The following is a 22940-nucleotide window of genomic DNA, read 5'->3' on the forward strand; positions in this document are numbered from 1 at the left end:
TGTACTCAGATCTGCTCTTTCTTACATCTTTTCCTATTGTTGGCATGGTCAAAGCCAAAAGTTTTCTTCACTAAAGACTTTTGTTAGTCTGCTAGCTACTCTGCAATCATGTGAATATTTCTAAATCATTGATAGTTCGAAAAATCAGATTTTTTTACAGAAAACGTGACTAGTAGCTGTGTTAACTGCCCTAAAATACATTTCCCTCTTAGATTTTTACCTCTCTTGTTTATTCTCTAGCAAGGAATGGCTGCAAAAGACTTCCACACATACTTTACTCGTGAATTCACACTACCTTTATTAGCAAGCCGGCTGTTATGATCCCAAATCACCTAGTAATTCTCACATACTTTAGAAATCTCTAGCATCAAGCAAAAGTTCTTACAGGAACTACATGATTTAAAGAAAGTTTTTCACACACCCTTTACACTATCTTCCACACACCCTGGTTTACTTCCAACTCGGGGGCACAGATGGAAAATTTCTCAACTTGGTATTCAACACCGTGCCCTCCCCATCGAGTTTTTGCAAGTGCCCCTCTAAAATTGTGCTTCCAAGTTCTAAATGTTTCCTGTGTCTTCGATGGTCTTAATCTGTGGTCTTAACGAGCCGTATTCTATCCAGTTTGTATCAGACTAAGTCATTTTTAAGATTCTTATACTTATACAATTTTTGCATAGGCTCATAGCCTGTAACAGAATCCTACAGGGACCACACGGGTATAAATAATGCTGATATGAATGATGTTACAGATTCTATTTTAATTTTGTATCTCTTTTGTCAGCATCTCCACTCAATACTTTCTTTATTAGCTTATAAAGTTATAGTCTATATTTGAACATTCAATATAATATGTCAGTAGTGACTGGCTCTGCCTGTCTTTTAATTGTTTATTACTGTAGTCCGATTGTTGTTGAACTTCAATCGACTAATACATCTGTCATGTGAAAGGGAATTAACTTTTGCCTAACATAGCCAGCTTATATCTAAAAATTTTCTATAAAAACATCGAGTCGATAAATTTCCTGTTGAGATTCATTCCCCAAGATTGCACTCTCGAGGCAACCTTTCTTGACCGGAGAAGGTAACATCAACAATTGAATTCCTTGAATGTAATGAAAATTGCTCCCTCAGAAGACATTGCCACAACCCTCATCAAACCACATCTTGAAGCCGTCGGTACATCGATACAAATTGGTCTTTCTTACCCATATTGAACACTAAACCTTAAATATAACTTGATGGATTCAAGTTACAAAGCAACTTGGATGCTGGGCGGGAATGGAAAGGAAAAGTTCACTTTTCCTCACCAGGAAGACAATAGGCCAGTCCTACCTTAGATACCTAAGGTATGAGAAGGGAAGAAAAACATCACTTACTTAGAACATATGTGTAGCTGCAATAAAAACATAAAGAATTCTGTGATGTCAATGAGCCCCAACATCTAAGAAATCGATAAAGTTAACAAGGACTGAAAGAAACACACTTTGCTTTATACCAAAAGGGAAAGAAAGGGTGGAAGAAATGAACAGCGTGGGAAAAGCATTCCAAAAAATCACGCCAAACACAACCCAAATCATTTAAATTCATTTATCTGAGTCAAGGTATAAAGTTTCGTGTCAAAACAAAAAACTACAGAACTCTCACTTTTCTATTGTTCCCAAAAGCATCGATAACAGCATATACAGGCTTTATACAAGAATGAAAGCACGAGCGTTAACACTCTGTGAATTCAAGAAATATAAGTTCACTAGTAAAATCAAATTCATCATCCTTGTGCTACTTACAAGTCCCTCTCTCGATTTCTGTTTTCATTAACATGAGGGACTTGCAGCAAGTCCATCACCCTTCAACCTTGTAGCGTACGTCACAAAGTTGCTTAGCCCCAGGCCCCTGAAAATTCTAAACATCAAGTGCTATTCAATTTTCTTTTGATATAAAAAATGGCGTCGTATGGAGGTGGGTTTGAATGACGCCTCAATTGGCTGGTATAAAACGAAGATAGCTTTCTGAAGTGACAGTGCAGTGAAAAAATGAATTTCCCATACTCGTGTATTTTTTTGACGAAATGTTAGAACTTGTCAAATGCAAATAAAAGACAAAATATGCTATGCTGTGGCGATTGTCGACGACATGTCGGCAATCTAATAAAAAGTACAGAGCGGGTGTCAGCAATAGCATTCGTCGCCTGTCTATGTGTGCTGATTACAGATGGACAAGTGATACCACAGCAGGATGAAGGATTTGATTTCAAAATATCAGAAGTTAAAAATGGTACGTACTTTGATTTTGTTTGGTTGCTGAATTGAATGAAAAGAGGTTTAGATAACTGACACTGTTTGCATAACAATGTTTTAACGACCCTATTCAAAATGTTAGTTAACAACGTTTGTAAATCTATATTTTGATACTGACGGAACCTAAAGCTGATTGTTTGATTATAAGTATCATTTTATTTTATTTTGACCACAAATTCTGAGTATGATCGCAATGACTTTAATTCAACAATTTTATTGTTTCAATACCATGCCATCAAGTTTTATATTCATACAATTATGATTCACAGATGACGGAATAAGAAAACATGTCCCGTATTTTGCCTAACTATAGGTGTATCACTAAACCTCTAGTATAAATTTTTATGTATTAATCTACTAATAGAGAAAACAGATCTCAATAATTATTTATGTTAACTAACCATATGCTATCATTTTTAATTGAAGTGCCTTGACATGTGGCACTCTTCTGTCCCTATTGTGAGTGCAAAGTCCAGGCTATGTCTTATGCAAATTCCATTCCTTGATTTGACATGGGGAAGTCCTTATACAGATAATCATGCCATGTTGGGGGCGCAAGTCCAGGGAAAATCTCACTGCAACCAGAGGAGGGGCTTTGGGCTATACCTCCAGGAAAAATTCTCAATGCCACCCTTTTTAGATTTGCACTGATTGCTTCTTTTTACCGACTATGTTTACTATAGCAGCAAATGAGTAGAAATGACTGCGAAAAAAAGAAAAACAAGTAGGAAATAAATAGGAAACAACAATGAAATACAGAAATTGGCTGGAAAAAATTCAACTGAGGCTGCGATTTTATTTATAAAGTAAAAAATCCTGCCTAAATGGCTATGATGATATTTGGAACCCAAATGTTACCAACCTAAAAGAAAGTGAAAAATTTTGAGTTAGGCCCCCTCCCCCTCCCCAAACATTCAAATATTGTTCAAGCAGTAGATTTTCAGCCTACACAGCTTGTTTTTCTTCAATGTAAGGGTTCATTATTTTAGCCCATGTGGATAGATAAGCTTACCTCGTTTTGGAGATTAGTTGTTCCTGCTAAGTGATAAATCATTTCATGTTGTTTCCTTATCATTTCTCCTCGTTTGTATTAGTTTCTTGTTGTTTCCTGTTGTTTCCTATTATAGTAAATGCATTCACAAACTACTTGTTAACAGCCTTAAGATTTTTTAAACACCTAATCAATGATTTAAAACTGACATGAAAAGAGCTTTTACAAAGATATGGCGCAGTGTGGGTGGAAGCTGATTTGGTGGTGCAGGGAAGGCCTTCCCTACTCACTTCAAGGACTGTAGACTGGATTTTTTGTGTATATTTGTCATATTCTAAATTGCTTATTAATCACTATTAAATCCTTAAATTTTATTTCAGAATACATAGTAACATTTAATGGATACTACTCAACTGAAGAGAGAGCAAAGTTCATGAAGAATGCTTTAGTTAATGTCTCAACAAATTGGAAAGAGATAGCTAGAGATAACCCTGCTAGTGGGTTCCCTAGTGATTTCAGTCTTGTTGAGGTAATTTCTCCAAAAATACAAAATACATACAAGTAATTTTATGTTCAGATGAAAACTTCATACTATTCATCAGGCCTTGCTCTAAGCAAAATGATGGCGCTCTATAGAAAGAGCCCCTTAGAAACTCTAGGTGCTCTATTTTGCACCTCTAAATGAAATGGCCTTGAGAGCATCCTTCGAGAGCTTTGGAAGATCAAGAGCTTCATATCGAGAGCTTTGGAAGAGTGTTAAATAAGAATTTCAACAGTGATACCAAAAAGCACCATAATATGAAATAACAAAACATGCAACAAACATTATTTAATAGAAATATAGAAATATAATAAAACAAAGTCTCAAAATTGTTCAGATTTTTCTAGATATGTAAGTTGCCATCACCTGATCAGTTTTTTTTCACTGTCAGTATCACTACTGTTAAGTTCAGCTTCACATCTTGCTTCATCAAAATGCATGGCTTTAAGTTGAACATTTAACTTTGTTTCCTTTTTTATGATATCCATTCTATAAGACGCGCTAGAACATCTACTACTCATGAGAGCAAATGAAAACTGAAAAGCAATGTGATAATTTGGGTGGAAATGGGATCTCTGATTTGCACAGGTGGTTTTAAGTTATAAAGAAAAAACAGAAAATAATACTTTAACAGAATATTAATGCTTGCTCGAAAATCAAATAAAGCTGGTGGAGAATGCCCTTGATGGTCTGTGTCCTTGGTGGTTATTACAGGGTTATTAGATTAAGGTGAATATTTTCTCAAGAGGTAATCTTATACGCAAATCATAATATTGCGGTCTGCTGGGAAGATTGTTCATGCTTGATCAAGTTTATTCAGCAAATATCAAAAATTTATTTTGCTCTGTGGTAATAATATTTTACGTTTAAGGGGCTCTATAAATTGCTCTCCAAGGCTTTTTTGGGTGCTCTCTAGGTGCATGGGCTTGATCGAGCGCCTTTACATGCAAGGTCTGTATACATCAGTGATAAAGGTTGTCAGCTATTCGTCAATTGGAATAACAGTCAAACCAGTTTGAATTGTATTGTCATATATGATTTTTTAAATTAAAAGCATGCAGTTTATGACACCACAAAGTTATGGTTCTGACACTAAAACTTGTTACATTTTGTTTATTCAACTGGCATACATGCACATTAATTATTTGCACACAAACAGACCATGCGCCTGCACACATCCAATAAATCTGTCTTCAAATCTCATGTTAGATTTGTTATTAGATCCTGTAAGTGATGTTATCAGATTTTGCACATTTGCTTTCAAAATATTTGCAATATGTCTTATCTTAAATAATTTTTAATAAGAGCAATGCTTTGCATTTATCTTGAATAATTTTCCTTAAAGATAATTGCTCATGCCATAACAAATTTTCTTTTAGTTTGCTCATGAAGCCCCATTAATGATCAAAGCTCTTTACAAGAGTGAAAAAGTGAAGCATGTTTCACCCCAGAAGAAGGTCACAAGAATGCTTTTGAAAACAACCCACACACCAGATGATACACAGAATGATGAAAACACAAAATCCTTTAACACACCAGACTGTGAGCCTGGTACTGAAGGATGTGATTATCCTAAATGGTTCCCAAGGTAACCTATATTGTCATTGCTTTGCTAGACTGAAACAAACCTTTTTTCAAAATAGCAAGGAGCAGAGCATGCAAAAAGATTTTTGTCTTGGAACTTGGCTATAACTAAAATTTGCCTGTTAGCTTAATTCGAATTTGTTTGCAAGCTAATTTCTTCATAAAATAAAATGGAGTAAGCATCAGGGAATACTGAAAATATTAATAGCCCAAAAGACCCAGTGCTTGAAGTGAGATGATTTAGTTTTAGATTGTTCAAGTGTTTTATAAAATAAGAAGTGACATCTTTGATCCACAACAGGTTATATTTTTTCTATCTTGTTCTTTCGGAACCCTATTCTGATGTTTTATACTCTGAGGAGTGTCAGACGAAAAAGCTTTTAGTATGTTGTAAAATTTTTGCTTTTTTTAAAGCCATTTTCAAATTATGTATGGCCCAAAGATTGTTCACAGATTTCAATTTTATGTATATTCAAAGGATTAATACATTTAGCATGGATTTATCCTTTTAATTATTTTTACATTGAATCGCAAATACAATCTTTCTTATCCTGTAAGCTGTTAACATTGGTCTATCATTGATATGAATAGCTGCTCCCCAACCAATGAAAGTTTGTTACCCAAGCAACATTGAGACTTTTTATCTAAATGTTTGTCTGTGTTTAGACTCTCCAAATAATTTTTTTTTTGTTTTTAGGAAACTTAAGAGGTCAAGTATTGAGCAGGTCAGTCTGTTCAAAATTTAAGTTTGTTGAATTTCAACTGTCTTCATGAGTATTGTATATTTAAAATTGTACCCTGGTTTTTATCAGTTATATCATTTACCAGCACAGAAGCATTTGGTATCTAGACATTTTTATCATCACATTTTTTTCACAATTTATCTGAAAAAGATTTCTTTGCAAACAGTTTTAGAGACTGGACGTTTTGTTTTGACATTGTGCTATAAGATATCAACCCACTTTTTGTTGAACTTTGATTAAGGAGGTTTGTAAAGCTGTACAACTTTGAACGAATAATCTTTTTGAACAGTCAAGTGAAGGGCAACTTTTTTAATACCGGTTCATGAATATACTCTTCTCAATATGCTTATTCTGTAAAACACAATATTCCCTAAAAAATTCCCTGTGAGTTTTTTAGAGTTATTCTGGTTTTTTCTTTTTCTGTGGAAGGACACAATGGGGCTGAGGGGCTTTGCCCCCAAAAGAAATTCAAAACCATGCAAAAATTTCCTTGCTCTTGGTTTCAAGTATGTTTAGCCCCCTTAAACTTTTTAGCCTCCTCACTCCATATCATTATCCATGTTCCTTTCCTTATTTATCAACTTATATATTTTTTTCTGTCACAGTTATCTGCAGACCAAGTACTTGGCCATAAATCTCGAAAGTTGTTAAGAACATTTCCCAGACAGGTAAGGTTTGAAATGCAAATATATAAATTATACATAGTTGATATGTTTTATATTATCGATTTTCATAAAATCTTTTTGTGTTTATTGTAATCCATCCTGTTTTCCCCACATAATTTCTCGTTTCATCAGACTGAAAAATTACCATCACTAAAAAATTACCATATTGCATATTATCTGTTTCTCTCTCTTCAATATTTCATTCTTTTAAGGCTCTAATTTCTATTCTAAATGAATCTTTTAAATATTTGGTTTCAAAGTTTTTAATATTGATTAAGTTAAAGTAGATTTTAATTTAATTTTTTGTCAATTTTTTCTCAGATAACCCAGACAATGCAAGCAAATATACTTTGGGGAATGGGCCACCATGGTAAGTTTTTTCTGCTTTCTGTTTGCTTGACATGAAGCCATATCTTTTTTATGGCATTGTAAAAAAGTTACTTTCAAAGTTATGTAACCGATTATCACAAGTGCAATTAGATAAAACTTAGTTAGAAACAAGAGGCAAAAAAAAGAAATTATAATATTCTGCATCTGATTTAGTTGTTTATTTGTATTTGTTATATCATTAGAAGTGTCCATGTTAACACTGTTGCCATTAAACATTTTTTGTTATATATCAAAAATCCATTCTTATTTTTCCATTGCTATTTCCATTCCTTGTACACAACACGCCCCAAACTTTCCATTGTATTTTGTTAAATACTGGATATATATATATAATATACATTGTTTTCTGATATCTGATATAACTTCTTGTTCAAGATAGGATAATATTTTTATCATCTGCTCTTTTACTATTGTTTGAGAAATTTGTTATTTTGTTTCAGGGAAAGGAGTCAAAGTTGCTGTTTTTGATACTGGGCTGCCTAAAGGTCATCCCCATTTTAAAAATGTGAAAGACAGGACAAATTGGACTGGAGAAAAAACATTGGATGATGGTAAGTTTCGTATTGATTTTAAAACATGCATTTTCCACTTTTTTCCCTTACATCCACTTTAAATACATGTATATTAACTACATGTATTTGTAAAGCATATAGAAAATACTTCTTTTTGTTGACCATGGCAATTTTGATGAAAGTGATTGTATTATTAATTTAAATTATCTGCATAGTTGCCTGGTACCGGTTGCACTTAGTATAAAAGTATAAAAGTCCTCCATATTAAAAATATCTGACATGTTCTGCACGTTAAATTTTGTACAGCTTTATCTTTATGGCATAAAGCAAAATATACAGAAAGTCAATAGTAATCTTCATAGCATAAAAGGTTTTCTTTCAAAACTTTGTTTTAATGCTACATCTTTTCAAAGTTTTCTATCCCTTAAGTTATGCAAAATAAGAGAGGAATATTTTAAGACATGAAAAAAATTGTTTGAGTTGTTATTGTTTGTACTGTTTATTACAGGTTTGGGCCATGGTACTTTTGTTGCTGGTGTTATTGCAAGCAGCAAAGAATGTCTTGGATTTGCACCAGATGCAGATTTGTACATATTCAGAGTTTTTACAAACAGTCAGGTGGGTAAAAATGTTATGATTCAGTTTTTAAGAAAATAGTAGATAGTTCAACTGATGATCACAAGGGGTATGAATGAATTAGTTTCTGAGTTAGATGTCTGATGGATTTATGTAATTGCAGGAAGGATTACAAGGTATGTCATCAGGTGTTAAAACACAAATTCTCAATCAATTTCTGCACAAAGTTTCCGTATTATGATAAATTGCTAATATTTATCTATCATTTTGCTATGATGACTTAAAATATGACTGAATTCCAGATGACTTAAAAAGACTGATGATGATGATAATGATGATGATGTTGAAAAATGATGATTATGATGATGATGATGATGATGATGATGATGATGATGATGATGATGATGATGATGATGATGATGATGATGATGATGATGATGATGATGATGATGATGATGATGATGATGATTTTGCTATGATTTTGCTATGATTTGAAAGAAGAATTTTTATACATTTTATATATCATATATATTTTAGTTAGCTGTAAATGTATCCTTTCTTTTCTCCAGGCTTCATATACTTCTTGGTTTTTGGATGCTTTTAACTATGCAATATTCAGCAAAGTTCATGTTTTGAATCTGAGTATTGGAGGTCCAGATTTCATGGACAGGCCTTTTGTAGATAAAGTAATGCACTTATTTTGATTATATTTATATTCGGAACGTCTTATTGTCTGGGTCTATGCATAGTAGTTTTAGATATGGTCGATTTAGCTTTGATGGAGAAAATCCCAAGAAATTGAATTTTGTATTTGGTGTTAAGTATCTTTTAATGTACAATAATATATCTGCAAAGATCTTTCAGATTGCTCCAGTCCTCTTGACTTTATTTGGGGGTTGAAATGAAGTATTGCTATTTCTAAAGTCAGCAATATTTTTGAGCCCTGTTGCTCCTTATTGGCCCTTATTGGTGGTTTCACAGTGTAAGGTTTTTTGTACGAATTGTATTGAAATCAATTTACTGCTTATGTGATATCCTGAAACCAAATTGCCATCTTAATTAAATGAAGCAGGGTTTTCCTTAAACAGTTAACTGAATCTTTATCTAAATTTTCAAACATGAAGATTTTATTTATTTCAATTCCAGTTATTTCTTATTAGAATCAAAAGTGAATGGATTATTATTCCAGGTGTTTTTTTTTGTGTAATGGTTTATAATCATTCTCTACCTAATTATTTTGTTTTCAGGTATGGGAATTAACAGCCAATAATATAATTATGGTGTCTGCAATTGGAAATGATGGTCCTCTTTATGGGTATGTTTTTTCAGAATGTATTCATGTTTTTGTTTAATAGCCGGTACATTTGTTTTTCATTTAAAGCAGAGGCAGACACTTGGTCAAATATTGGGGGGGGGGAAGCCTGTTGTTTTAATAAGATGACGTCACATTTCCCATTGTTTTAGAGCAAAAGACCATTGTCCTCTAAAGTATTGGGGGCGCTGGCCCCCCCACCCAAGTGGCCGCCACTGATTTATAGACATACTTGTACACTCTTCAGAGATTTTTTGTTAGTACTGCATCTAGAAATATGAACTTTCGTTTCTTTTCAGGACTCTTAACAATCCTGCAGATCAAATGGATGTCATTGGTGTCGGTGGCATAGACTTCGATGATCAAATCGCCAAGTTTTCTTCAAGAGGAATGACCACTTGGGTAACAAAGTTTTGTTGTATACGAAAAGCAGTGGGTGACACTTGGTCAAATATTGGGGGGCAAGCCTATTGTTTTGATAAGATGACGTCACAAACGACAAGTGTGTTAAAAAATATTAGGGGCGGCCACCCCTCCTTCGCCCCCCCCCCCCCGGTGTCCGCCACTGTTGTAAAGGTATAGGTGGTAGGATCAATGTCTTTGGTTGCTTTTGATGCAATGGGAACAGTAGATGTATTTTGAGCTCAAATTAAGAGTAAATTATTTTTAAAATGGAATGTTGTGTTGTCAAATAGAAGAACATGTTTTAACTTGTGAGCATGGAGCAATTAGGCTAAATATGTTGATATATCACTGTTTTAAACAACAGTAGAAAAAATTAGTTGAATATAAACAGAAAAAAACAGCGAATAGAAGAGATATGGGTATCAAAACATTTGCAGGGAATTGAATATATAAAAGTATATTGTATTTTTGACTGATGCTGAAATAGTTATCAATTCGGTTCTGATTACTTGCAGGAACTTCCAGGGGGATACGGGCGTGTCAAACCAGACATTGTGACGTATGGATCATCAGTGCGAGGCAGCAATATTAAGTAGGTACTTTACATCTTTTCGAGGTTAAGTCAGGTGCTTGGCTATCATAAGCCTTTGTTTGAGCCTTAACCTGCTTCAGGCATGCCGACTGGAACTATAATTTTGTTACGAAACTAAAGCAGTGCTTCTATTGATCAATACCCTCTGACTTAGCACCTTGTCGGTATGTTTTCAGTCAAGAGTTCTGCTAGGTTCTGGTGCTTTGCGATGCATCAAACAGGGATCTTCTTGTTCAACCTTTTTATTGCTGTTTACTGGCTTTTGCGGAAAATAATAGTCAATACAATCTGCTTTGCTTCAAAAACGTTTTGCGTCCTTTCCTGCTCAGCATATGCCTCAAGTTATTTTCTCTTATCATTTATTCGCGTACGTGTGAAACCCTAGAGCCAGAAGCTATTCCGGTTGTTATTTGTAATTGTATTCTTTTAACAGAGGAGGCTGCAGATCATTGTCTGGCACAAGTGTCGCTTCTCCCGTTGTTGCTGGTGCAGTCACACTGCTGGTTAGGTATGTAAAATGATTTTTTGTCACCGTTTAGAGTAGCCACTGATTTGAACTGACTTTGAACCCATAAATGAGAAGCCTTTTCTTCTCAGCACTTTTAGTTCGTCACCATAGGCTCATTCTGCTTCTGAGTTTGATTTATAAGCAACTTTGTTGAAATTCATGGCAATGATGCAAATATATTTAATAGCAGTAATTTTAATTCTGTACCAATTTTTGCTTTTAATACTTTACCTCTTTTATGGATATTATTTGTACATTCAAGACATCATCTACATATAAATATGGTTTCAGTACCAATTGCTGTAGATAATCTGCATGAGAAATATGTTAGAGTGACGCCTGTTTTCTCTTAGCTCTGTTCTTGCCAAGGGTATAAATATCAACCCAGCCAGTGTTAAACAGTCGCTGCTACGATCAGCAAAGAAACTGCCCAGTTTCAATATTTTTGAGCAAGGTATTTGAATTTTATTGATGGAAGTGCTTTTTAATCGACAAAGAGACTGTATATTAAATTTCTATATTAAAACAAAAACTTATCACCGTCTTAATCATAAATATCTGATGTTTCAATTGCTTGATGGTTGCGTTAGTTGTGAAAATCGGAGTCGAAACTTACTGTAGAACCATTTTTATACATAGAGGCGTTTACAGCTCTGCTTTTACGGCATTGAGCGTTATGTGATTGATCAGTAAAACAGTAATTGTCATTATCTAATGTATAACTACTAAATTATTCTATTGTCTACTACCATAAAACGATACTTGTTTGGTCTGATTTGGCAGGAGGCTAACTTTGCACTGTTTTGTCAAACTCAACTAAAAACCCCTGCAATGATATATTTGTGTTGCTGTAGCAATGTTAATGTAAGAATATTGTAAATAGAGTGGTGTCTTTCCTCAGGCCATGGTAAACTCGACCTTTTAAAGGCTTACCAAACCCTGAGCACTTACAAGCCGCATGCTTCGTAAGTTGAAATTTGCTTTTTGCTATATTTTATATTTTCTATGATGTATAGAAATTTCAAAGCATATTTCTTTTGCGCATTGAATTATACTTCCATGCACGATTGTTTGTTTTTCAACACCTCGAGCTTTATTTTTTGAAAATGACATCAGCCAGAAATGTCCCTCCAGATTAAAATGTTATAAATGGAGATATCATCCTGTTAAATATGAACTGGAATTTGGCCCTTCTATAAATATTCATTTCTTTAGAAGGCTAGAGACAAAAAACAATGTCATTGCTCCTTTCTTCATAATCCCAATATACTCTTAGCTGTTGTAAGTCTAACTTGACCAAGTGAAATGCAAATATTTTCTCTTATATTGATTTGATCATCTTCCTCAATAATCTTGAAATTATAAATCTACTGCATGCATCGCCATTACTTCATTTGCGAAATTTCTAATCTCAAGTATATGACTGAAGTTTAGGCGATGTTATTTGGGTTTTTTGTTGTTCCTAATTCTACTTTCAAGTTTCCATGGCTTTTTTAATTAGCTGTATCATTCATAAAGAAGCTCGCATCGTAGCGAAATCTTCCAAACTTTGATAGCTTCTCCATAGCTTCATGTAATGAGTTTTATTTTGTACCTAGACTTATCCCAAGCTCAATTGACCTGACCGACTGTCCTTACATGTGGCCATTTTGCACCCAGCCATTATACTACGGAGCTATGCCTGTTGTCATCAATGTAAGCTCACTATGGTTCTATTTTTTGGTTCTATGATTAAAATTTTGACAAAGACACACGAAGGATATAGAAGTGGCTTAAACCAGGGGCCTTGGCAGGCTTAAAATAGAGAATCAATAAAATCTGTTGTGAGATTTTGCACGTGGTTTTTTGTGTCTTATATGCCATTTTCTCGAATCAAACAAAACTAGTCATTAAGTCGCTAGATAGTACTCCAGCTTCTTGAATATTTCCGTTGGAGAATACGGCTATTTTTCGTTATATCCTATTGCTATAGTTTCATCATGGATCGCGATTTATAAACAGCGCTATCTCAAGTATTTTTGCACTGAAGTTTTAACTGACTATCCTTGTTATTAACTTTTCAATAAAAACAGCACACAATGCTACTTTCTGTAAAAATTTACAAAACGTTGCTTTGTGTATCAATGTAAATGCCTTAGAAGGAGAAATCTCTATACTTTTTTCAATCACACTTTTTTGCCTTGTCGACTGAAGCTCATCCTAAAAGTTTACTTAAACCAGTCTAAGCAAATTATTTTGACTTGTGTTCACATCTGTGACTTATTCAGTATGTTTAAATGTAGTTTTGTGTGGGCAATAAGTTTTGTAAATCGTGCTGTTATGATCGTTTTGCCAATTTCTCCCCCTTAGGCAACTATTTTAAATGGAATGGGCATTACAGGCAAAGTCAAAGGGAAGGTAAGATATATTTCAATTTCATCCAAAATATCTTTACTTAAACCCTGTAGAAGTATTTTTATCTACAAAAACACAGCACCAGGAAGTAACTGAGCGCCTCCCACAGATCTGTTTGTGCAAAGCCTTTTTATAGGGTTAAAATGGAAACAAAATTTGGGGTCTTTCTATACCGTGGTTGCTAAACTTTCTCGTTTATCATCGACTTTTTTTTTTACTGTTAATTTTTTACAAATTCTTAACTCTGGTTGGAAGGGGATAGCCAAAAGTCCCCCTTTTATACGCTTTTGTTTTTTATATAAGCTAAATATTTTCTCAGTTTATTTGTTACAAAAAATTTTTAAGTTGCATTCATTTTCTTTCAGCCCGTTTGGCAACCATTTTCCCTTCAACACGGAGAAATGATTGAGGTAAGGTTTTGACAATTAGCATGTAGAAAACCTCTAAATCCCTTGTTTTACAAAATATATGCGGCCTGGGAAAAATGTTTTTTGCATTTTAGTTTTATATATAAAAGAGAAAATTTTGCCAAGCATTAAAGACCTGGTTATTTGTTTCAGAAAGCGTATGTAGTATCTTACAGAACAGTGCTAGATGAATATATAAATATAAGTTAGCCAAGGGTACAGCCTCTGGGCATCCCTTTAAACTGTTTAACCAAAGTACAGTATTTATATTTTCTAGTACCTTCACAATTTGAAGTATTCTCGTAACAAGCATTTTCAGTCTTGTTCTTATGTGGTTTTTGGCGTATGTCAAGTTGCCCTTAATTAAGTTTTTTTTGTTTTCAATTCCAGGTCGGATTTACCTACTCAGAACTCCTTTGGCCCTGGTCTGGTTTCATCGCCATTTTTATTTCAGTGTCAAAAAAGGCGGCTGACTGGGAAGGAACAGCTCAAGGCCAATTTATCTTGACCATTGTCTCACCCGGAAAGGTAAGTCTTTTTCACCGAAGGAGGATATTGACGGGATCGATTTATACCTTAAATTGTGTTGCTTTTATCTTGATTGCCTAGCAGTTAAGACCGACCTTGACTGATATTCATTTGTCTGATGCGGGGCCTACTATTCCAGCGTTTAAGTTCCAGTGTGCTGGGCTGACCTTATTGGTTGTCTTATCGGCTCGAAGCCCACTACAGATGCAAACGAAATTTGTTTCCCGTGTCCAAAAAGCTCTAGAGAAAGCGCATATGGAAGATGTTGCACGGTGTGTGCGAATAAAATTGATGATTTTATCTTCTCGAGTTTCTCTATTTTGTCTTCTCTTTTGAAGCTATAGAGAGGGCAAATAGTTAAAATAATAGTTGAAAATCTTCATTTGCAAAATGCCAGCGATTGCCCAATAAATTTGAAGCAACGACAAAAGTGGTCTATTATTAGGCAAATTCATTCGACATACAAATCTTTAAGAGGAAATGAGGGCTGCCTTCTATTTTCAGTTGTACCTCTGAATATTAAGTTTGTTTTGATGGAATTGGTTTTGCCTATAGTAATTCTATTTTGCTTTGTAGGAGGAAAATGAAGAGCCAGTCGAGTCGATAATCAAAGTACCAATAAAGGTCAAGGTGATTCCAACACCACCTCGAAGGTAAAGAGATGAAGACGGGCTTTCATTCTTTGTTATTCGCTTCAAGCTTTTCTGTTTTAACCCCGTTTTTTAGAATAAAAAAAGTCTCTCCGTGAATTGTTAAAATATTTTTTATTTATCGGTATGTTTTTGAATGATAATTTAAAGGTTTATTCCTTTTTCTTGTAGCAAAAGAATTCTTTGGGATCAATACCACAATCTGCGGTACCCCGCGGGTTATTTTCCACGTGATAACTTAAGAATGAAAAACGACCCGTTAGATTGGTAAGTCTTTTGGCTCCTTTTAAATGATCCACTATTAGCTAGCACCACGTTATTAGAATGTAAAACTTATTTAAGTAGATGAATGCTCAAGTCAAATGATATGCTTCCAAGTTTTTGAACGTGTTTATTTTCTGGCACCATCATTGGTGACTTTCTGTCAAAGAATTAGCTAATTTTGGATATGTTAAGACTCCTCAATATAATTTGGTCTTGTTTGGTGCTTTTGCAGAATGGTTTATGATTGTTTATGTATCAAAGTATGAAAGACAGAAATGAGCAAAGCAGTCTATTGACTATCAAATGTGTTATTGTCAGTAGCAAACGTGGGTTTGTTCATCGATGTTTTTTCTCATGTTGGAATATTGCTAATGAACCATGCTCTCCAGTTTTCGATCTCAAAATATTGACTATGCTTTTTTTAATCGTATATTTATATACCCATGATATTCCAAGCTATGTGCTGTTTTCTTTAGATATTTTAATCTTACATCCTAGCCTGCAATCTTACATCACAAAAAGTGAACTGCTCAATATTGCATTAAAACATTTCATCTATAGGGTACAATTAGCCAATTACTTGGCTTAGATTGACTTCAAATGTAATTTTTCAGCCAAAAATTTCAGTAACGTGTGTCCTGATAGTGTGTTCCTTATATGGCATTTTCCAGGCAAAGATATAAAAGCGAAAGGCGTGCAAATAGCTGTAATTCAAAATAATCATTAAAATAATAAGTTAGGCTCTTTTTTGTCTTTTAGGAATGGCGACCATATTCATACAAATTTTAGAGATCTTTATACGCACCTGAGAAAATTTGGTTATTTCATCGAAGTGCTTGGTACGTAGTTTTACATTTTGGTTGTTTCTCACTCAGCAAAATATTGAATCTATATGGATCAATAACTTCCTCAAACAGAATTTAATTACAGATGCATTGTCTAGTCCAAAAACTATTTCACAGGTCCTTGATTGATAGCAGCAAACTCATTTTTGCTGAACAAGTTTACCTGTATAAATATGGTCTTATCATTATTATTATTATTATTCACTCAAGAAAGTTTCAACATGTTTTACATATTAACGATTGATAAAATCAATTTGAGCCATCGAGGAGTATTTGATTTTTATTGCATGACTTTCTTCCTTTTGAAATTAGAATTAAAAGATGAATTACTTACTTTATTTGCTTTGAGTTCAAAAGGATTGGGTTGACCTGAAATGTGTGGCGGCAAAAAGTCAACAGAAAGGGGAAATATTTTGTGAAAGATTTATTAATTTTAATTTTTTTCTTTTTTGAATACCAGGTGTTTCGGGAAATTTTGTTAATTTCCTTTCTGATAACAGACAAAATTTGATTGTTTTTGTGTACGATAGAAACAGTGTTTGTTAAAACAAAGTTTTGTTAAAGGCAGGATTTCTAAAGACAATATTTGATTTCTGTCTACGTTAGAAACAAAGTTTGCTAAGAAAATGCTATCAGTAGCGTGGTTTTCCCCTTTTTCCTTATCTTGTTGAATACGCCCATATCTTTGGTCGCTTTTTTTCGCAGTTTTTACATTAACAAACTAATGCAATCATCTGCTTATTTTTAGGGTCTCCTTTCACTTGTTTTGATGCCAAACAGTATGGTAAATCGATTTATTTTTTTTTACATTTTCATCAATGTATGTTGTGATAGGTGAATCTGAAACTTATGAAAAATTTTGCTGCCTTACAAATAGACCAGTTTTTTCATTATTTTAGCACCAAATGCATCATTCACCTTCATGTATGCATAAATGATACATAAGCTCTTATTTAATGACGTCACCTGTCCATGAATTTGTCATTTGTATTCGTTGGTCAAAATAAGAGGCCTCAACCTGCTCATAATTAAGATTAGAAATGTTAGATTTAAGGAATCCCAGTCTCTTTATTTTTAGTGCATATTCAGAAATTAAATGTTTATGGTTGTTATTGATGCTATGTTAATGATAGCAATGACAATGGGTTGTAATAGATAACACGATGACGATTCGTCTTTGAAAGATCATATGAAGTATTCGTGTTCAAAACCTTATCTAGTCTCCGTGCTTGTAATGAACTTATCAACATTGTACGAGGAGAGGGGGGAGACTAGTGGCAATATTCATAACCTATTCCAAGGGAAATTAGCTGCGTAGGCAAACATTTGTTTGTATAAGGAGAAGGGCAATAACCTATTGTTTTAGACAATATAGTTATTGGGGCTGCAGAGGCAATCCCCCCCCTAGTTAGTATCTTGAAAAAGGCCCTGGCAACATTCACACATTGGGGTGGTCGTAAATCCTGGAGTTGTCAGCAATTGGCCTTAAAAATGGTGATATTAGCTCTTAGCTATCAGTATTAGCTAGAATCAGCTGATTGCATCCTAAAGAATCTTTTTTCCAAAGGTACGTTATTAATGGTAGACAGTGAAGAGGAATATTTCCCGGAAGAAATAATCAAGCTTAAACACGATATATTTCATCATAAATTATCTGTTATTGTGTTCGGTGAGTGGTACAACAACGAGGTTATGAAGAAGATCAAGTTTTACGACGAAAACACGAGACAATGGTGGTTGCCTGACACTGGTGGAGCCAATATACCTGCGTTGAATGATCTTATGAAATCATGGGGAGTTCAGTTTAGTAACAGAATTTTTGAAGGCAAATTCACTCTTGACGGGAAAGAAGGTTGGTATTTTCTGTCATTTGGTTGTGTGAGCGGTTTAATCATTATTTGTGAATTTTCGAACGATGTCTCACCTTTAATGATCCTTTTAAATAGTCATTGATTGAAGAAATGGCTTATCAGGGCCAGTCCAGTTGTCTCTCATTTGAGGTAAGAACCTGAACATGCGAAGTTTGCGTATGCAATCAATAAAACAAAATAGCAGCTTCTTGTATCTTGCATTATAACTTTTACTAAGGAGAACAAATCGGGTTTCGTTTCCTTACCTAGATTAAAGATTGTGGTAAATAATTTTCAGACACAGATTTAGATGTTAGTTAGAATCACAGCGTATCTAGCAATAAAGCGTTGCTATGTTAATGTTTTGTCATTGATTAATAATTGTCAAATATCTCATTTCATACTTTTCCAATTCAGTTCCATACACATCCGGAACAAGCTTGGCACAGTTTCCTGACAAGGGTATTGTTATTTACGCTGAGAAATTAAGCGACCAAAAAGGAGCTGTTCTGACTGGGAATCTTAAGGATGAAAATGATGTACCCGTCCTAGGCCTCTATCACCCGACTGCAATTAATGCAGGCCGGATTTCAGTGTTTGGTGACTCTAATTGCCTGGACAGTGCCCATATGGAAAAAGGTTTGTGTTTATGACAGTTCGGGTGAGGTAGTCTTAGCCATGTATGTAGAATTGTGGTACTGTGGTCAGTGTTTGATTCCGGTCCCGGATCTTAATTTGGATTCCTGCTTTGAAAATAACTGGAATCTTGCTTTCACTTTTTCAGGCTAAAATGATGACAATATAAAGCCAGTGTTGTATTGTAATGTAACTTTAGAGCTATATAAGGTCAAATATGCTAGTTTATAACTGAGATAGCGACAGAGCTTTGGAAGACTGTAGGAAGTGGTCAATGGTTGTATTACAGTTAGGAGCTCTACGAGTCATTTGTAACTAGATTTTGAACCAGAATATCCGTACACTGAACTAGAAAGTGTGGTGTGAGAGCTTTCACAGAAAGATTTCTTCCATGGCCTGCTACTCTCAAACAAGTGAAATTCCTTTATACGAGGGTCACTCCAAAATTATTGAGATATTCAAAAACCGCAAGAGGCATCGTCTTCAAATTTTCACAGTTTCTCAAAATACTCTCCACTGGCTTCCACACAAAGTCTCATACGATAAAACCACATATCAAAACAATGGGCCCATTGTTCCGCGGCCAGGTCAGAAACAGCCTCGTTGAAGGCACTAACTGCATCATCAGCGCTATCAAACTTGGTTCCGCGAATTTTTTCTTTCACCGCTGGAAAGAGAAAGAAGTCACAAGGTGCCAAATCAGGTGAATAAGGCGGGAGGGTCATCAACTGAACTGAATTTTCGGACAGAAAGTCGATGGTCAAAGCAGCTGTGTGAGCGGAAGCGTTGTCATGGTGCCAAAGTAGACCTCTTAAGCCGGTCCTTGGACGTTTATTTCGCCAAACTTCTAGAACCTGTGGTATACAGTGGTTAACATACCAATCCGCGTTCACTGTACGACGGTCTTCAACTTGAATGGTTGCGACATGACCCGTCTTTGAGAAAAATGACGCAACCATCCTTTTGCCGACGCTTCTAGATCGCCGAAATTTTTGCGGCGGTTTTTCACCTGGAAAGATCCAAATTGAGGATTGGCGCTTTGTCTCCGGGTCAAATTGGTAAACCCAACTTTCATCGCCTGTCACAATGTCATAAACCCGTTTCGACTTCCCTTCATTAAATTTTTGCAGCATAAACTGACACCAATTGACGCGCTGCTCTTTTTGCTCATCTGACAAGCAATGTGGCACCCAGCAGGCAGCCACTTTCCGAACTTGCAAGTTTTCATGCAAAATTGTGTGCAATGCTGCTGATCCAATCTTTATGCTATCCTGCATCATAGAATAAGTCATCCGACCATCTTGCCTTAGCATCTTCTCCACAGCGGCAACTGTTTCTGGCACAACAGCAGTTGGGGGCCTCCCTGGGTGGGTCTCATCTTTAAGGCTCTCCCTCCCTCTCTTAAATTCGGCAAACCATCGAAAAACTGTTGCCCTTGAAGGTGCATTATCTCCAAATGTCTGCAGAAACTGAGCTAGGCATTCTTCTTGTTTCAGCCCCCTTTTAAAATCATAATAAATCATTGCGCGAAAATCACGTCTTTCAAGCTCCATTTTTAACAAATAAGAACATCTAAGGTGCTGAAATTCAAAACCCTTTTCTATTTTTTTCTCGCGCTTGAAATTAACAAAAATTACAAAACATGGGTGAAATAGATGGTAGAAGCCACCAAAAAAAGTTCAAACTGATATCTCAAGCGGTTACTGAATATCTCAATAATTTTGGAGTGACCCTCGTAGTCGCTAGAAGTCAACATATTTCCGATTCTACACATCTAGTCTATTCAAATGTGTGCTTTATGATGCAAGTAAATCTAGAGGTGCTGGAGTTGAGTTTTAAAGTATATTGAAAATAATTTATGCATTGAAAATGTTGCACAGCGCTGTTTTCAAAAGAAATACCATGCGGCTCGTCAGTATTAGAGCTGTTTTATCTTGCGCTAGAGCGGCCTATTGCTAACTGTTGCAATTACCATCTTCTCTTTTGATGATCATGTTTCATTAATATATAGATTGTTTCTGGCTGCTTGATATGCTCTTGGAGTTCTCAGCAACTGGAATAATTCCCAGCGTCCTGCTAGATGCTGCAGGGCCCCCGCTTACAGATACAAAAGCAAAGTCGTCACCGGAAAGGATGTATGGTAGGTGACATCCTTACTTCAAAATTTAGGATAGAGAAACTTGAGATTTCAGGTCTCTATTTGACAAAAGCAGAAGCAGTTCTTCGTTCTACAGGGAGTATTTGCATCTCTGAGAGCGAAAAATCTCGTAGCTACATCGTCAATAAGAGAACGCTTCTTTACTTTGTAAACAAGACAGACCAACAAAAAGAGTTCTTACCATCATTGTTTTAATAGCCTGTTGTTTTAATAAGATGACGTCTTATTTCCCCATTGTTTTAGAACAAAAAACCATTGTCCTCCAAAGTATTTGGGCGCGACCGCCCCCGTCCCCTCGCCTCCAGGTGTCCGCCACTGAGCTATACCAAAAGTTTTGTTTGAATTTTTAAGAATTAAGCTTAATTAAGTCCAACACGTAGCGATTTTTGATAGGTCTATTTGCCTAATTCAATCCCGTTGACTGATTATGCCCTCAACTTTTCTTTTTTCATCAATGCTAGGCATTTTGTTTAGTGCAATAAAAAGTCGAATTCCTGCTTTGTTGTTTGAGGTGGATTTTAGCTCAACTTATAAACATTACTAATAATCCTGGACAAAAATCGATAATGTGTCATACTGTCAACCGTGACATACGTCCTGTTCAGTAACCCCACGTAAGCCCTCTGGTCATATGCGAAGTCTCCAAAATCATGACTTTTTAGGAAGTATCGTAAAGATCCTTCTGTTTGAACCAACTTGTTCCCAAGCTGTCACTGTTTGTTTTACCTTTATCCACTTCTAACTAGTTATTTTTGCTAAATACAATTTTTCTGTTTTCAGGTACAAAACTTCACAAGCATTCAAAAGTTCTGGATCCATTAAAAGCCGGTGTTTTCAAAACACGTCCACTTCCTCCTTGTCCATCTTTGAAGTGGGCAGTCTCTCATCCTGTGAACATGACAGCACCTCCAAATATAGTTTTAGGATCACAAAAGGTGAGGTGAGTAATTTACTTCAATTTTTTACATTTATTTTCTTGCTGAAGATTTTTATTTTTCTTATAACAAATGTCTCAACGGAAAATATTTTTTCCAGGGCATTCTTTTATTTTGCCGTAAGAATTTGGTAGGAAAAGTACTTTGTGTATGTGGTAATTCTCTTAACGAGCTATGCAGAATTAATTTGGGAAATAGGACGAAGGGACCGTATAAAAATGCTTTGAAAAGTGATGTCCGATATTTTTTTATTTTCAACGTCGATTACTTGTTTCAACAATGTCTTAAATAACTTAGAGTTGAATAGAGTTAAACATATTGTGGATCAACAAGTTGATCAATAATTAAGATCAATATTGTTTTTGCCTGAATAGCTCTGAAATTCCTTTTGTCCACTTGTTGAGTCACAATTTCTTATGCCTTGCAGCTTCCAGTAATCAAACACGGCCAGAAGAACCTACTTGATTTCAATGATGAGCAGACACTGACCATTTACAAAGACAGTGAGAATGCAGACTTCAAAATTATAAACGGACTTTTACTAACTTTACCAGCATATGTAGCCCTGCTCGGTATTGTATTCTTTCTATTATGTATCGTTGCGCGGAGGTTCAGGCGAAAGCCAAGAAATATTCTTGTAAGGGTAGGTCGACAAATTAGGAAATTTTAAATTGTAAATAGGTTTAGTAATGTAGAAGAAGTATTAGAAGATTGATTCAAAAAATTCCTTTTGTATTGATTTCTTTCCCTTTCGTCTCCGGAAAATGTTTCGGCTTTTGAAAAGAGCCCTTTCAGATGACAATGGCAGCATCTACGCATACTGGTAGAAATTTTCCGCAAAGTTTCCTAATATTTTTTACTTCACTAAAGAGGTTGTATTTTGATCCTTAAAAACAGTTATACAATAAACTTTCTGACATTAGCTAAGCCACTATGTTGGAGCAAAAACATTTTCTGATTTAAGCTTATTAATTGTTTTACTCTCGAAAAGTCCTCTTGGCATAAATAGGCGTAAATACTCTCGAAAAGTCTTCTTGGCGTAAATAAGCCTAAACGGTAACAAGCCTTTTCGTCTCTCATTCCGTTTCGCCGGAGGGGCGATCGCCCTTGTGAAAATTTTTTCACGAAAAGGATTGAAGGTTTTCTGTCATAATTTT

General features: G+C 35.1%; 1 protein-coding gene across 2 annotated transcripts; it reads left to right on the top strand.

Moving 5' to 3' along the window:
- Nucleotides 1-1926: 1926 nt before the first annotated feature.
- Nucleotides 1927-22519, top strand: LOC148957492 (membrane-bound transcription factor site-1 protease-like). 2 transcript variants are annotated; one of them, XM_089115186.1, is made up of 28 exons: nt 1927-2274; nt 3669-3817; nt 5209-5417; nt 6111-6138; nt 6762-6824; nt 7143-7191; nt 7652-7762; nt 8232-8341; nt 8869-8985; nt 9547-9614; nt 9911-10013; nt 10532-10608; nt 11042-11116; nt 11470-11570; nt 12018-12081; nt 12715-12811; nt 13466-13513; nt 13876-13920; nt 14308-14445; nt 15022-15098; nt 15267-15362; nt 16119-16198; nt 16953-16988; nt 17772-18056; nt 18472-18693; nt 20702-20830; nt 21629-21783; nt 22211-22519. In XM_089115186.1, the coding sequence occupies exons 1-28, from the start codon at nt 2106-2108 to the stop codon at nt 22451-22453; spliced, it is 3144 nt and encodes a 1047-aa protein (XP_088971312.1). In that variant the 5' UTR covers nt 1927-2105; the 3' UTR covers nt 22454-22519. The 2 variants fall into 2 exon arrangements, with proteins under 2 accessions (XP_088971312.1, XP_088971313.1); XM_089115187.1 differs by having other exon boundaries at nt 1928-2274; nt 21629-21788; nt 22211-22354.
- Nucleotides 22520-22940: the final 421 nt, after the last annotated feature.

The sequence above is a fragment of the Rhopilema esculentum genome, unplaced genomic scaffold (assembly GCF_057945365.1).
Source record: "Rhopilema esculentum isolate cy_ngs unplaced genomic scaffold, ASM5794536v1 HiC_scaffold_23, whole genome shotgun sequence".
In the NCBI taxonomy this organism is placed as follows: domain Eukaryota; kingdom Metazoa; phylum Cnidaria; class Scyphozoa; order Rhizostomeae; family Rhizostomatidae; genus Rhopilema; species Rhopilema esculentum.